This window comes from Siniperca chuatsi, linkage group LG4 (genome assembly GCF_020085105.1).
Source record: "Siniperca chuatsi isolate FFG_IHB_CAS linkage group LG4, ASM2008510v1, whole genome shotgun sequence".
NCBI classification, from domain to species: domain Eukaryota; kingdom Metazoa; phylum Chordata; class Actinopteri; order Centrarchiformes; family Sinipercidae; genus Siniperca; species Siniperca chuatsi.
In genome coordinates, this window is record NC_058045.1 from 18,266,441 (window position 1) to 18,281,567 (window position 15,127).

General features: G+C 40.8%; 1 protein-coding gene and 1 long non-coding RNA gene across 2 annotated transcripts in view; one reads left to right on the forward strand and one right to left on the reverse strand.

The window, feature by feature from the left end:
- The window catches only part of b4galnt4a (beta-1,4-N-acetyl-galactosaminyl transferase 4a), a 133,635-nt gene extending 126,848 nt beyond the window's left edge, over positions 1–6,787 (reverse strand). The window contains exon 1 of the mRNA XM_044193731.1: positions 5,108–6,787. Within this exon, the coding sequence (XP_044049666.1) occupies positions 5,108–5,249 (142 nt within the window). The 5' untranslated portion in view covers positions 5,250–6,787. The remainder of the gene's footprint in view (positions 1–5,107) is intronic.
- Positions 6,788–7,163: 376 nt separating this feature from the next.
- LOC122875005 lies at positions 7,164–11,149 on the forward strand. Its single transcript, XR_006377721.1, has 3 exons — positions 7,164–7,283; positions 9,275–9,395; positions 9,500–11,149. It is a non-coding gene; the product is annotated as an uncharacterized LOC122875005 (long non-coding RNA).
- Positions 11,150–15,127: the final 3,978 nt, after the last annotated feature.

The following is a 15,127-nucleotide window of genomic DNA, read 5'->3' on the forward strand; positions in this document are numbered from 1 at the left end:
TCTGGTATTGGTATTGTTATATCTAATAATTTCTCAAGGTTAGTGAAGAGATATGCACAGATTCCAATTTTCAATTTTATGATTACAGCACTGAAAACATCCAGGTTTCTGCAGCAATAACTTCCATCTGGAAATCGAATTATGTGCTTGTACAGTATTAGAAATATTTCTATTAAGCCAGTCAAACAGTATGGCTCTAAAGAATATAAATCACCACATTAGTACAGTTACAATTTCATAATTCACTCTTTTCAGAATTTCTCCTGATGAGAAGCTTTTTTCCATTTTCATCTGATTAACAGAGCTCTTCCGCAGTAATATAAACAGGCCCAGCAATCCTAAATGGAAACAATCTTTAAAAGCCGCACCACCCAGCTGGGTGCACACATGTTCCCGGTTTAACATGCACAAACCACTTTGCTGATGCAGACTGCACCCACGCTGGGCTTGGTGGTCCTATAAAAACTGCTAAATTCAACTCTGTCAGAAACACACCTAAGTTATACAATGTGACTGCCTCGGAAAGTGCTTTTTACTAAGCATGTAGGTTGTTTTCTTCCTTCTTCCATTAACAACTGTTACTGAGCACTGAGCAGCTGCATTATTCACAAATCTGAAAAGGTAATTGACAATATTCATTGTTGCATGAATAAATGATAACATGAAAAGGTGCTGTGTTTGTGTTAAAGCTCTTACACACACCAAGGTGGTGTCTGTTGCCATTTTGCCGGCAGAGCGGTTCTGGCTGAGGTAAAACTGACCAACCGTGAGAACTACAAGAGCTAAAATTAGGGAAAGTGACATCGGAGGGCATGGTTACCATGACAGCGAGCCAGCCTAAGGGTGTTGCTGATGCGATACAACAACAAGCCAAAAACAACTTGATACTGAACTGCAACTACTGTATATCCAAGTGTTTGAATGTGAATGCATGTGTGGTTCTTTAAGTCAGTTTTCTCTCAAGAGATACTAATACAATGACACTGCATCCACAAGTTGTGTTTTATTTTTAGTCTCTCAGTGGATTTTCAACGCATTCAAGCTTCCTCAAAACATGTGAATGTTTTGGTCTTTATAAAATAAGCCACAAAACATCCCACCTAACCCAGCACGCTCCTCTCCCATATGTTGTCTCCATGGGCAACCAAGCAGCCAATCTGTCGAGGCCCCTAAGAATTCCCCTCTCCGACTTCCTCCTTATCCCTTCAGAGCGGTGATGATATGAAGTGTGTGTGTGTATTATGTGCTATTTTACAAACATATAGGCAACATATTTGGGTGTTTGTGTGGGGGTGGTTGAGTGTATGCATATGTGTGCGCCTCCACATGTGTAATCATATTTAATCAATAGAGGCCTGTAAGCAGCAGCTAGCCTCCACCTCCTCCTCAGTGGACCTGTTGATGCTAGAAAACAGGGGGGCTGTTGTACAACTGGGTGGCCGCATAAATGTGGCACTCATCTAATATGCACTGCAGCACTGCCTGCCAACACACTTCCTCATTGAAATTCTGATTAAATAAGGCCATTCTGGCCAGTGTGCAATCTGAAAACTATTTAATTATACCTTTTTGGCTTTTGCCATCATATTTATAACAGCCACTTTTAAGAAAATAATATGAATGCCCTAAGAAACACCCACACATTCACACAAAGCCACGTTGGTATTTCTCATTGTGCTGTATTTATATTTCTTTGACTGGCCTATTCATAAACAAGACAGGCATGCTGGATATGTAAATGATACATTCATACACAAAGCAAATCAAGATTGTTCTGTTCTGTCCTACAGTTTTCTCTTCAAGTAGAGATGTTTCATATGGTAGATGGTAACTTTTTTTGAAGTTTTTGAAAAATCGGCCCTCTGTCCCTCACTTCTCCAGCTACTGTTCATGTGTGCCATCATCTCCCTGAAATTAGATCCTTCTCTCCTGTTTCCCTCTCTACTTTCTATAAAATCACAAAAAAGGTGAGTGGACTGCCCATCACCATTCAGTCACCAGTCTATCACACAGCTCCATCCTGTACTTAATAATTTAGTGGCAGAAAATGATGGTCTATTTCAACCTATTCAGTTAAGTAACTGATAATAATCATACAGTTTCCATTATATAGACTAGGTAAAACACAGGCTGGCTTAGGAATGTCATGGCTCATTTAGACCCAGCAAAACTCTTTAAACATAGCATGCAAATTTCACTAGCCAGGTAAAAACAAAAACATTCCTATTTGAAGCTTGGTCAAGGCAATCAATACCTGCTTTCCTTTTGCTACCGCAACCAGATTCTTGTAAGCCAGTCCACAGAGTTAAACCAGAGATTTTCCATTACCATTGCACAACTGGATTCCCATATTCTTGTGCCCTTTTTGTGTCTCTACCAGGATGCACACAAGGAGGCACATGCACATTACTGCCAACTGCAAAGGGCAGTAACAGCTGGTGGATGTAATGCACCAAAAATGTAGCAATGCCCCAATGAGAGGGGAAGACAAAGGACAAACAAAGCAAGTTTCAAAGCATTCAAAAAAGACAATGCAAATGTTTTATGAAGTAGAAAATGTATTCAACATGACTGGTCTTAAGGGTACACACAATGCGTTTCAGTGAGAAACAAAAACTGTGTTTGTTTGGCACGAAGACACCACAGGGTTCCATTAAGAAGGCCTCTGCTCCCTCATTATGTTGACCCAGTCAACCAACACATGAACACACTGAGGTGAGTAAACTACAGTTTGAAACACTTGACAGACTGTGTATAAAATCATCTGCTGTAAACTGTCTCCGACACACTTCTCAAATCATTATTCACAATTAGATAGAAGCAGCCTCAATGGGGAACTGTATGCCAAGATGTTTACATTTCTCATAAGTCAGCTGGTCATATGCCAATGAGACATTATCTAGTGGATGAAATACTTTCAGCAATCTGTCTGATACATGTACTTGCTCAAGGAGAGGATTTGGCTGAGATAAATCTAATTTCCTCCAAAATAGGGACAAGCGAAATAGATATTTGACAAATTGTCATCTCATATTCAAATAAGGGAGGACTCAGGCCAAAAATGAAATTACATTATTTCTACCTGCCCCACCTCAGTGCTAAGAATCAATGAAGATTCTTGTGGGGAGAGAATACTGCCAGCCTGATATGAATATTTACACACTTCAAGGAGCCCCATTTTCAGTAATGGTTACGTCTCACTTAGAACCCCTTGGTGCGAGAGGGGACATGTTATTCATAAGAGGTTAAGTGAGTTGACCTGCTCAGATGCCTGCTAAATGGAAGACAGTCAATTAGACACACAGACCAACACAGCACAGAATAACAGCTTCCTTCCTCATCAGAAGGCCACAGCCTACGAGTCACAATGGCAGACTATTAGTGGAGTCCTTAAAACAAGGAACACAGTAATATTGAAAATCGAAAACATCAGTGGTCGCTGCTGTGTTTTGTTTCTGGTTGTCAGGTTCTCTGATTTCAGAGAATGAAAGGGGTTGCCATGCTCTTGGGCAAGTTAACACAAAATGAGCAGCAACATTGCAGCGACGGTGAAATCACAAAGGCTAGAGAATGCACAATGCAGTGATATCCAGTAAATCTGCTTGTATAGGAGGACTGAGAGTAACCATTCATTACATCAACTTGAGTGTCCAAATTTGTGACCACAGTGTGTGAATACAATATCATGACCACCTGTACAATACAGTGCAATGCAACACAATAGCCCTGCAATGACTTTGGCCTATACGAGGCTTAAAATGTCAATTTTTGTTTACTTTTCCTGAGAAATGTCTGCCATATATATCCAGGGTAGAGTAATATACACTTCATAAATGTTGAATTCATTGCAGGGACACTGTGTTGGTTTGCATTTTTAACCTAAATCCTGACACAAACTCACAACTCACTTAGCTGCAGAGAGTGGCAGCCTTCAGCCATCAGTGTGATTCAGGACTCTCATCATCAGAAAACTAAATCTAGTCTGTCGCTGGGAAAACCCCACAGATGAGATCAGAGACAATGAAATGATGCCTGTGTGTCAGTGCCCCTTGTTTGTGTGTGTGTGTGTGTGTGTGTGTGTGTGTGTGTGTGTGTGTGTGTGTGTGTGCGGTGCGGCCTCCACTCTTCAAGGACATCATAATCATTGGGTATCACTTTACACAAACAGCTGCAGGAGATAGAGTACACCATCATCCCATGTTAGATTTGTAGTAGGTGATGGTACGTTACATCATCCAACACCTTTTATCAGTATGTTTTTTTTTTAATAATAGTTGTTATTCCTGTATAATACTCGGTGTCATCCACAGTTACAACCAGCCATTCATGCTGTGCACAGTGGATGGACGCAATCAAGCCTTGGTAATAAGAAGCATCAAAGCAGCAGGTGGAGATCTGCCTCCCCTGTATTGCCCAACCCCTGATATTTTTCCAAGTCTGACTGGCATGCCTGTGACCTCCGAGGCCACCTTCATGAACAGCCCTTTGATTATTAATGTTGAAGGTGGAGGTCTGGCTTTCGACCTGGCCCGACACCGCCGTGCTCTTTACTTAGCCTGGAGAAGGAAACTACTGTTAATTTATGAGACACGCTGCCTTTCTGGGTTACTTCTTCCTAGAGCATATCTGGTCCTACCCATCCAACAGTCAGTATGTGAAAGTCAGTAAGGCAGTTGTTTCAGGGACATGTTTGTCACAAATCCATTCAACTAACAATATTTATAAATTTCATCTGTTTGTAGTGTTTATACTGACCTCATTATAAGTCTTGGCATCTGACACCTATTATTTTTTCCCTTATATCCGTTACTGTGGTGAGTTTATGGTGGTCTTATCATGCTTCATAGCATTATTATCTCCCATTATGTCTATAATATCCCTGCAGGAGCTCACTGTACTCAGTGGTGGCTTTATAGCGATGTTACACTAATTTATGGTATTATCTCCTGACGTATCACTACAGTATTCATTAAGGGGCTGTTAAATGTCATTTGAAATGTCTTTAGGGACTGTTAGTTCATTAGAGTAAAAGACAAGACTCCTTTTACAAAACTTTAAAGTGTAATTCACGAGAAGAACAGACGTGGTTTCGCTCAGGAAGGCCTACCTTTTCCGTAGTTGAAGTGGAGTTTGATGGTCTTGCCCTGGTTGATGTGTAGGTAGGTGAACCACACGGCGGAGGTGAGCAGTACCAGCAGCAGCAGGAGCTTGAACTGCTTCCGGATTTTCTTCACGGGGAAGCGCAGCATCCTGGCTCAAACATCCTCCGGTAGCCGCCCGGTAGATAGTCAAAACGGGTCCGGAAGGTAGACGTTCGGTCGCTGCTGTGTTTTGTTTCTGGTTGTCCGCGGCACTACTGAGGGGCTTCCTCTCCCGGTCACAGCGACGGCATGTGACCGGCCAGTAAGCAGGGAGTGCTAACTACAGCCGTAAAGCGCGTCTCATTCCCCCGGATCCACGGGGTGACGGCAGCGCCAAACTCGTCGTATCCTGAGATCTGGGTCCAAACACCTCTGTGGCAGTCATTTCTTATGAATGCAACCCGGTTTCGCCCCTTTCCCGGTGAATAGCGTGGCTTGTATACAGGCTTCCCTGCTCGAGTTTCCAGGCAGCGGAGAAAAGGCTGCAGATCAAAAGCCGCTAAGTTCAGTTAAGAGTGTGACCGAGGGAACAAAATAGCAGTCCGGCGATAATATACACAAATCCCCTGTAGCTCAAGTCTTTGCTGACACCGCGACGCTGATTATTTTATCTGCTACTCAAGGATCATCCCCGGCCATAGGTTTAGCGCAAAGTACCGAAGAGCAAGAAGAGAAATTTAGTTTCCATGTGGAGGGGTGATCGGACAGAGCATCTCCACAGACCTGCAACAACACTTCCTTACAGAAAAACAGTTTTCCTGCAGAACAGGCGGATGATTTTAATCTTTCCAAATGAGAACAAATTAAATTAAAGGGCCTTCAGTGAAATATGACATCGGCTAATGCCCCTCCCGCCCCACCCCCCCCGAAAAAAAAACATTTAACGGAATGGCAAGTTGAAGGTAACCTGATCAGGGAAAGGTTAAGGTGGCAATCAACCAAATGTCACAGCCCTCGGCGCTCCATCTATTGTTAACCACAGCAGAAACTGAGACTCTGGCTTCCAGTCGAGGGCAGCGGATTCAGATGGAGCGCGTTTATATTTAAGTCCCGGGAGAGGAGGAGCGATCAGCTGTCATCCTCATACTCGGGTTGGTTTGAAGCCCCGCGACGAGTAAATATTAAACCGATGTAGGTTAAAAACTGTGAATGCTCCATGGCGGAGTAACAAGAGAGGTTTGATAGAAATACTCAGATGTGGCTGTCCGATTTGAGGTCCAGAGAACAGATGTCCATGTGCTCCGATTGCTCCGTTGTCTCACGGCAGGTGCATTTTTAGCCAATTCTCCCAAAGTACCTGCGTTGTCCGAGTCCACCGTGCGCGCGAGAAAGATCACAAGCAAATAACCTCATCCGGATGAAACTAATAAACACTGATAATGTGTCGCAAGCGGCGATGCACTGCCTTGTGTTGTTATTCTGTCATGAGCTTTTTTCCCTTTAAAACGCCGCAATAGCATCGTCCAACCCGCTTGTCACCGCGCGCGGGGACAAAAAACAGCTGCGCTCCAGGAAGGGTGACAGGGAGAAACCAGCAACAAGCAATGATATAACCAGGATAGAACATGGTTTTGTTTTGCTAGAAGGAAACACGTAAGGGTATCTCCTTTCACTGCACAGCTCAGTACGCCCATCAATTGAGCGTTTTAACGGTGCAGAGCAACCTAACCTGGGCGGACGGGGAAGGACAAGTCTGGCATCCAATTACAACCCTGCAAAGGGTTCAGAGGAGGCGGGAGGACACGGCTTGCTCTCACTGTTTGCTCGGTACCAGTGTGATCCATCATCCAATAGCTGAACGCACTGCCTGAAACTTGTTAAGCGTGCCTATTCTGCCCTTTTCCCCTGAATTCAAGGCCCCTTGCTCATTTCATAAACGACGAATAGTCATTTTTCAGATAATGAAGAACTCAAGAAATGAAACTACTGTAATATAGCAGTAGTTGATCGAAACACCATCTGTGCACAGAAATAATCGTTTAATGTCAGTGTTGGGCTCGTCCATCTGAACAATTACTTCTTTAAAAAATGTATTTCTTAATCAGTTTCTCCCAGGAACAATCATTCTTCATACTAGCTAGCTCTCGATACATCAAAGCATTAAATTCCTCAACTGAAGCGCATCCCCTCTGAAATCACCAGGTGATAATGTATTTGATATTTTTATTTGTTTGACATAAATTAAAATAGATGCCTTTTGCTTTACTTATGTCAGAGGTAGTGGAGTAGGTTTTGAAAAATTCAACTTCAGTCTGATATTTAAAAAGAAAGGTGACAAAATGATTTTATATATTTATTATTATTTTTAATTTGGCTGAAATAACAATTCCTAAACTGACGTTGCATTTCGTGACACAGCTCGTTACAAAGTAATGACACATAATGTAGCCTGTGTGTGTGGACGCACCCTGCAGACGCACTCAGGATAGACGCTTGACTGCCGCCCACTGGTCAAAGATTAAAGAGCAATGACTACATTGAGTGAGGCAAGAAAGTCTTTGGTCTTCACTAACCTTATGGTTGTGTTCAAATCTTATGAGACAAAATACAAGTGCAGAAATAACAAGTTTATATGCCTTCACATTCCATCTCACCATCCACAAAACTACATTTGGACTATTTCCAGAGACCATTCATATTTTAGCATCAGATTGATTCAGTAGGCATCAAAACATTTTGACTTGTCATAGCAGGAAAAGGACAGGTGGAACTAATATCTTTAATGATGGCTCTGTACCATTTAAACATAACACAAGCCTATGATCAGGCCAGTGAGTGAGCATGCACAATACCTGGAACCTAAATAAGGAGGGACTAAAAATAGTTAGTATGCATAGTAAAAAAAAAAAAAAAATTAAAAAAAGCTTGATTTTTGAGGGTGCTGTTGATGTATACTATTCTCCCGCAATGTTATACACAAAATAAATGATTGAGCTGCTCACAGCTGGAAAAAAAATGTAACTAATTGTGGATGGTGGTGACACAATTACATTTGGAAAAACCTTTTGCTGTCTCTGTTAAGTAAGTCGCAGTTTGATTCATGTTTGATGATGCAAGTACTGTATCATTTTCTGTTATAGTATAAAATGGTTGTTGTTTACTAATTGAAAAACGCATTTTACTACAGAGATGAGTATATAGTACATACTGTGTACAGTTAGTTATGAAATTGGAACACTTATATATAATTATAAAGGTATACATTTTCCCATCCTGACAAGTGACAACAAACTTAACAAGAGATTGAGAGAGATGTCAGTCATGCAAAGTCTATACACACCCACACAGTCCTGAGTGTGAAGATGTCTCATCAGGCAGAGTAAGTGAACACTCCTGTGGGGTGAGCCATGGGTGTGTGTGGGCTTATAAAATGCAAAGAAAGAGGGAAAAACAAAAATAATGTGTGTACGAAGTAAAAGGGGCTTTTCACCTAAACTTCGAAGGAACACGTTTTTTTAATGTATCATTCACTTTATGTTGAGAAAATGCATCGAACATGTGGTTTATCCCCATACTAGTACACAATACAAGTCCAATCATCCAGCTGTAGCTATGGTAAGCTATTGATGCCATTATGAATCTGGATAAAGGATCAAATGGCACGAAACCTGGCCTATGAGAATATGACCTCAATTTAGTTTGCTCTGGCTGTGCCTCCTGAATCAGTCGGACCACAAACCATAATCCTCTGTCTCCGTGGATTAATAATGTAATCTTCAAAGCAAACACTGAGCATAAATGAAATGCGTTGGTATTCATCTGGGGCCAATTGAAATGAGTACTTAGTGAATGACCTCAGCCAAACATAATTTACACTGAAACAAAAACTTTGCAGCATTCACCTTGCTTGGGCTGTTGCAGAAAAAACTGAAGGTATTTCATCACACACACTGGCTTTGAAAGTCATCCAAAGTGTGTAATCAAATAGTTTCATGTACTGTTATTTTTTTCTCTCCCTCTCGGCTGCAGGACATTATCATGGGCCTTTTGAGGTCCTTATTCTATTCCTCTTTATGTTTGATCATCTGACTTGTTTTTGTCAGGCTGAAGACAAAAACAAATCTATTTTCTACTCAGTCAGTGTACCTGATATTCTGTCTCTCTGCTCCTCTGTTATTTCTGTTTCATCCAAGGGCAGGCAAGCATCCAATGTGCAGCAAGGGACCTGCACACTTTTAACTCACATTAAAGGCAGACAGAAAGTTTCACACGCTGCATATGGCTCTATTTATTGGCGAGTAGCACAAGGAGAAGGTATAAATTCACTAATAGAAAGGTTTTACGCGTGTCTCTTTGAGTTTAAAAATTGAACTTGTACTGTTTTCCCTCTCTGCCTCCCCTCTCTTTCATGCCTGCAGAAACATTTGGCACCTAGGTCCCTCCCTCCAGGGATCTCCATGCTTGAATGAATCCACGAGGAGGCGGTGTGCAGTGGAATGATATGGACAGAGAGGGTGTTCATGGTGGGGACTGATAAAGGTAGAGGAGCAGCTGTCTCCTGGGGTATTGCAGAGACCAAGCCCACAGGGAGGAGTGAATGCCCAGCTGGCTGACAGGTGTCAATGTGGGGCACTGGTTATGATACCACTGGGTACATCTGAGGGGAAGGCTTCATTAGGGACTCAGTATGCAGAGAGCATCATCTCAGAGCGTGATGGTGTTTGCATTTTGAACAGAGAAGATGTGATGCAGACAAGGGAGAAAGGAAAAATTTAAAATTTCTCTCCTTTTACTAATCCAACATCTGCTTGTCTGTCTTTGTCTGTCTGTCTGTCCCTCAGCCTTCATCTCCTTCATTCTCTCACAAACATCCCTCCTCACCCTCCTCCAACCTTCCTTTTTCCCGGATGGCACAAGAGCTTGCAGGCTTTGATGAGAGGTTTGAGCTAAAATGTCACAGGGATTAAGGGGTTTTGCCTCCTGCACCCCACCGGATAAGTCCTGCTCGCCCTCTGTGCCTGAGATTCCTCCTCCCCAAACAGGTGTGGAGTGACATTTCTTTCTGCTCCGCTGTGCCCTATTGAATTTCCTTCCAGGGAAATAACATTCCTCCATGTTTAGAGATGAGTAAGGAGGGAAACGGGAGATGGGGAGAGGTGAAGTGAAGGGATGAGGAGAAGTGAGGAGAAAAGAGGAGTGGAGATGAAGAAAGATAAATTGAGGGGAGTGTGAATCGAGGGGGAGGAAGCAATACTTGAGGGAGAGGGAAGAAATGGGAAAATTTGTTTTCTACATTTTGGTTAAATGGGGATATTCGTCTGTATTAGCTTGGTACAGTAGTCCATACTGTATATTCCTGTAAATGCATGCAAACCAGACATTTATAGTACAAATGCAAAGTAATGGTAATTTTATTTAAAAAGTAGTTCTAAGTTTGAAAAGTTGACTTCAATCTTTTCTACATTCAGCCCCCGCCCAGCATCCCACACACACATAGCAAAGACAGACACTTGGACTTATCTGCAGCTGTTTCCTCCAAATAGGTTAGACAGATTTGAAAATTAGATGTCTCCAGAGATGTGCAGTTCAGACGGTGCGCTTAACATCACATAGCTACAGCTGCTGCCATATTGAACAGCATTCTGCAGTGTTTTCTCTGGCTGGGTCTACAAAAAGTTAGAGTAACAACCCCTCTTGCACGCATTAGTCCACCTTAACCTTTGCCCTGCAGATCTGTACCTACTGGAATTTGTCCACTCGTCTTGTCAGTGTTGTTGTGCATTGCTCTAGGGAATTACACAGTACGACACATCCCCATCTGAACAGGTGAAGTGTCTAAACACAGCAACAGTAAAACATAGCTCTGCTGCCAGTGTTATATTAGCTGTAAACATGTAAAACTATGGCTTAGTTAGTGTGTAAGTAAGTGTTTGTTCTGAAGATACTGTCACAAGGAAGTGCACAATATCAAAAGACATCAAATGTATGATTTTTGTTGACAATCTTCTGGCCTCTTTCTCAAAGCACAGATTGTATTGATTATGAAGACACTGAAGAAGCTCAAACAACTGAGACCAAAGTGGCTATTGTAGCGTTAGAGTTGGTCTTTCATCAAGAGCGAATATCCATGCTAGGCCTCTTTCTCAGATTCAATGCTGACAGAAAAAACAGCAGTTGCACAAAATAAAATTCAACAAACTCATTCATTATGTTTTGTGCTGTGAGTATGAATGTGCTAAGAGAGAAATCTAGGTCATTTCTCCATCATTAGTATACCAACCAGGTGTAGCGCAAAGAGGATTAGAGGGAAGTAATGCCAATCGGGCTCTCTAAGTCTATCTGTCATACTCTCTCAAACCAAACAATCACACTTAAGTGCTCCCTGCTGTCACCTCAAAGAGCATATCCATGACAAGTAGTCCAGACTTCTGATAAAACATTCATAAATTACCCTGTTCCAATGATGAGCGTGTTTCAAGCCCATTAAACAAGGAATATTTCCTAAATTTCGATTTTGACATTACGTGAGATCATAAAAGCCAGGGCCAGCACATTTATTCAACAGGTACTGTACATGGGTGCTTGAAGTCTCTCCCCTAGGACTGCTCCTCCCAAATAACATTGTTTTTGAGGTGGACTAGCAGTGTTGAATTAATCTCATCTACAAATATGAGCAGCAGTCATTACATCATTGTGGAAAAGCTGGAATAGCTCCTTATAAAGTTGGTGAGAACGAAGAGGAATTCAACATGAGTGATGGAACTACAGGAAGTCGCAATATACTATATCAGTTTACCAGTTATCTAGCCAGCATCTTTTAGTTAATAATATGACAATTGCATGTGAATGTTAATGTCAATGTTTTAAATAATAAAATAACATATTTCTTGCAAATTCTACGACCGACTTATGTTATTCATGAACTAATATAGATTTGCGGTTAAAGCTCAGTAGCTACTTGGTACTTTGGAAGGACGATTCTTTACTGTTTTTGAGGAAACACAAAAATGATAAATCATGACGTAACAATACATTCCTTGTAACAGCTCAGCAGGATGCATCACTTTCCTTGAGCAGATGATGTTCGTACACATAGTGTAATATGTAGGAATATGAACTTAATAAGGAACAATTGTTAACTATTGGCTGTGTGACATTCCAAGTTAATCAACAATGATTCAAAAGTGGTCGGTATGCTGATTCACAGAAACCTGTTCTTAAGTAACTACAGTAATTTATAGTTCTTGGGTTACTTGTTATTTATTTATTGTTTGGCAATTATTTCCTAGTTTGTTTCTTATTAGCTCCTTCGTAACTATTCATGATTTTTGTACCTTATCCCAAAAAGTGTCACCAAACCAAAAAATAGAAATATGCAACATATTTGATAAGGTTACTCAAAAACAAAATTAAAAGTCTTAGTTGAACAAGTGACAATGTACTCACAAGGGTGTTCACGTATCTCATGCACCCACCTCACGCATTCACTATGAGGTGGGTGTGGATTCTGCAAAAACAACATGAGTAAGTAACAAAGTTGTCTGAATAATACAAGGTTTAAAAAATAATGATTTGATGAACAGTGTTTCACAAAGCATGTGTTGCCACCCAGGTCAGGTCTAAATACATTAAAACAACAATGCCTGATAAACCATTGGAGCTCCAGTCAATGTATGGAGGAGGTAAAAAATCTGTGGAACTCCGTTCAGTTTTCTTTCCTGAAACAGTTAGGTGTTGGCTTGAATATTAGATGACCCTATTATTTAAAATATAAAGTCACATTTGAATAAAAATACAGTAAATCAATAAAAACAAAATAACCAAGAAAAATAAACAGATTTTCAGCATTTTTTCCATTTTACCATCACAAAGACAATAAGCATTAATTCTAAACTTTTAGGTGAATAACTAGCTAACGCTAGCCCCACTGTAGCCCCAGTATATCTCTCATGTAGTTAGCCCCATGACTAGCTGCCCTCCCTACAATGGCAATGATGTTGATAGGGGTTTTATGCAGTTTAATGCAAGATACATTTGCCAAACTCATTTGTGAAGCATTTTCTGAACACATTGTTAAATAAATTAAAAAAAACTCTCACTTTTCTATAGCTTGTCAAAGCTTCATTCTGTTTTACAGTCATACCACACTCTGCTTCTCATGCTCTCAGAAGCGCCCATTTGGGAGCACAAAAAGATTTTCTTCTCCCTTTTAGCATTTTTTCAGACCGTCTTTTTGGGCTTGCCATCTTCTTTCTTGGCCACAAATGACTCACTCGATGGTCTTTTTCTGCATGCAGACATCAGGAGACACTTTCTCCGTGGCAGCAAATGAGAAGCAGAAAAGTCTGATATGTTAAACTGAAACTCACTAGTCTAGCTAACGTTACAAGCTGTTATGCTACTAGGTTAAGGCTACAAACAACATTTTGTAATGGGCATAACTCACTCACTCAATTCAGAGAGAACATTGGCTGTTTCTGGGATAAATGTCAAATTCATGCCACTATGTGTTTAAATGCCTATTCACTTCATCTTACTTGGCCAGCTTCCTGTCCCAACACATCTATCTCTGTAAGCTGTCGTATGGCATTTACCAAGAGGGAGACTCTCCAGGAACCACTAGCAAGAAAAGGGTCATGTGACTGACTGGGTAGCTGCCTGCGCTATACATCCATGGCTAGCACTAGCATTAGCAAGCTAATTTGCTAGCATGTCAAGATTCTCCCCCACTGAGAAGCTGAGCTAACACTGATGAAGCCATTTGAACCATAGACTGTTTGAATGCACACAATCGGCAATTTAGTGATGTGGGTAGTTGATCCATTTCGTATAGCCTAACCAGCTAGAAAGTCATCATTTGCCCAGCAGTTCTTCTTTCCAGCTAAGAATGCTTAACCTACAGAAGTTACACATCAAAAATCATTTTGATTAGAAATTATATGCATTTAATTTATGCAACAATTTAACTGCAATACATTATAATGTTAACATAAGTATCTTCCTCTTCTTCCACCATCACATCTTCTGGGCATCATCATTGCTGACAAAAAAGTGTTTTCATTTTATCAACCATTTCATTTGTAAAACTGCATGCTAGTATACGTGTCATAACATAATTCTGTAATATTTTGTGCCTTCGATATGGAGTCCCAGAATGTTCAAAGTTAAATAAGTAAATAAGACATTATGAAATACTGACAACATATAAAATTTGACCATGAAATTGTGAAATAGTAAACAATACATTTTTAAAACTCAGCCCATTATTATGAGATATTACTTTGATCACGTTGTTTTGGATGGAATGAGCAGACAGCTAACACACATATAGGCTCTGCCCTAAATGTGTATGTCTGCCCATATTTGTTTTAATTGACAAAGATTTTGTGATGAAAAGTGGCATTATCAAAATAGTAATTAGGAAAGATGGCGCTGTGAATAAAAACATACACACAAATTTTTGAAACAAAAACTTTTACAATTAAATAAAAATGACCTGCAAAAAAAAAAGTGCTGAACACTGTGGCTCTCCATACTTTGAAGGCACTTGACTTCCCTATGTAAGTCTATGTGTGTACAAGTCATTATTACTAATAGGTTGCATTGCTGGTTCATCATGTGTTAGAGGGGTTGTCCTGTTGCTCTATCTTGATAACCACAACCTAGTTCAGTGCTTGACAAGCTCACAACAGATGGTATAAGCCTCGAACATCTTTAAGGGCACACAAGGTCACAGACCAACAGAGAATGATAATACTGTATGTAATTTATGTGTTATTGTTTTAAACTGTTGCATGTTGCATTTTTAATAATACACTAAGACCTCTGGCACTGACGCAGAAGATGGCATCAGAGGCCGAACCTGCTAAAATCTCTCCATCGCCACATACTCGTTGGAGAATGTTAACGTTCTAAAATACTAGCCTGAGTCAGCCCACAGTGGATGCTCAAACTAACTGACCTATGGGAAATATTAGCATGATGTATTGGTCCAACCCTAGGACAGCCTGGCCCGCCAAAACCAGGGAGAGATAAGAGCCTTATTT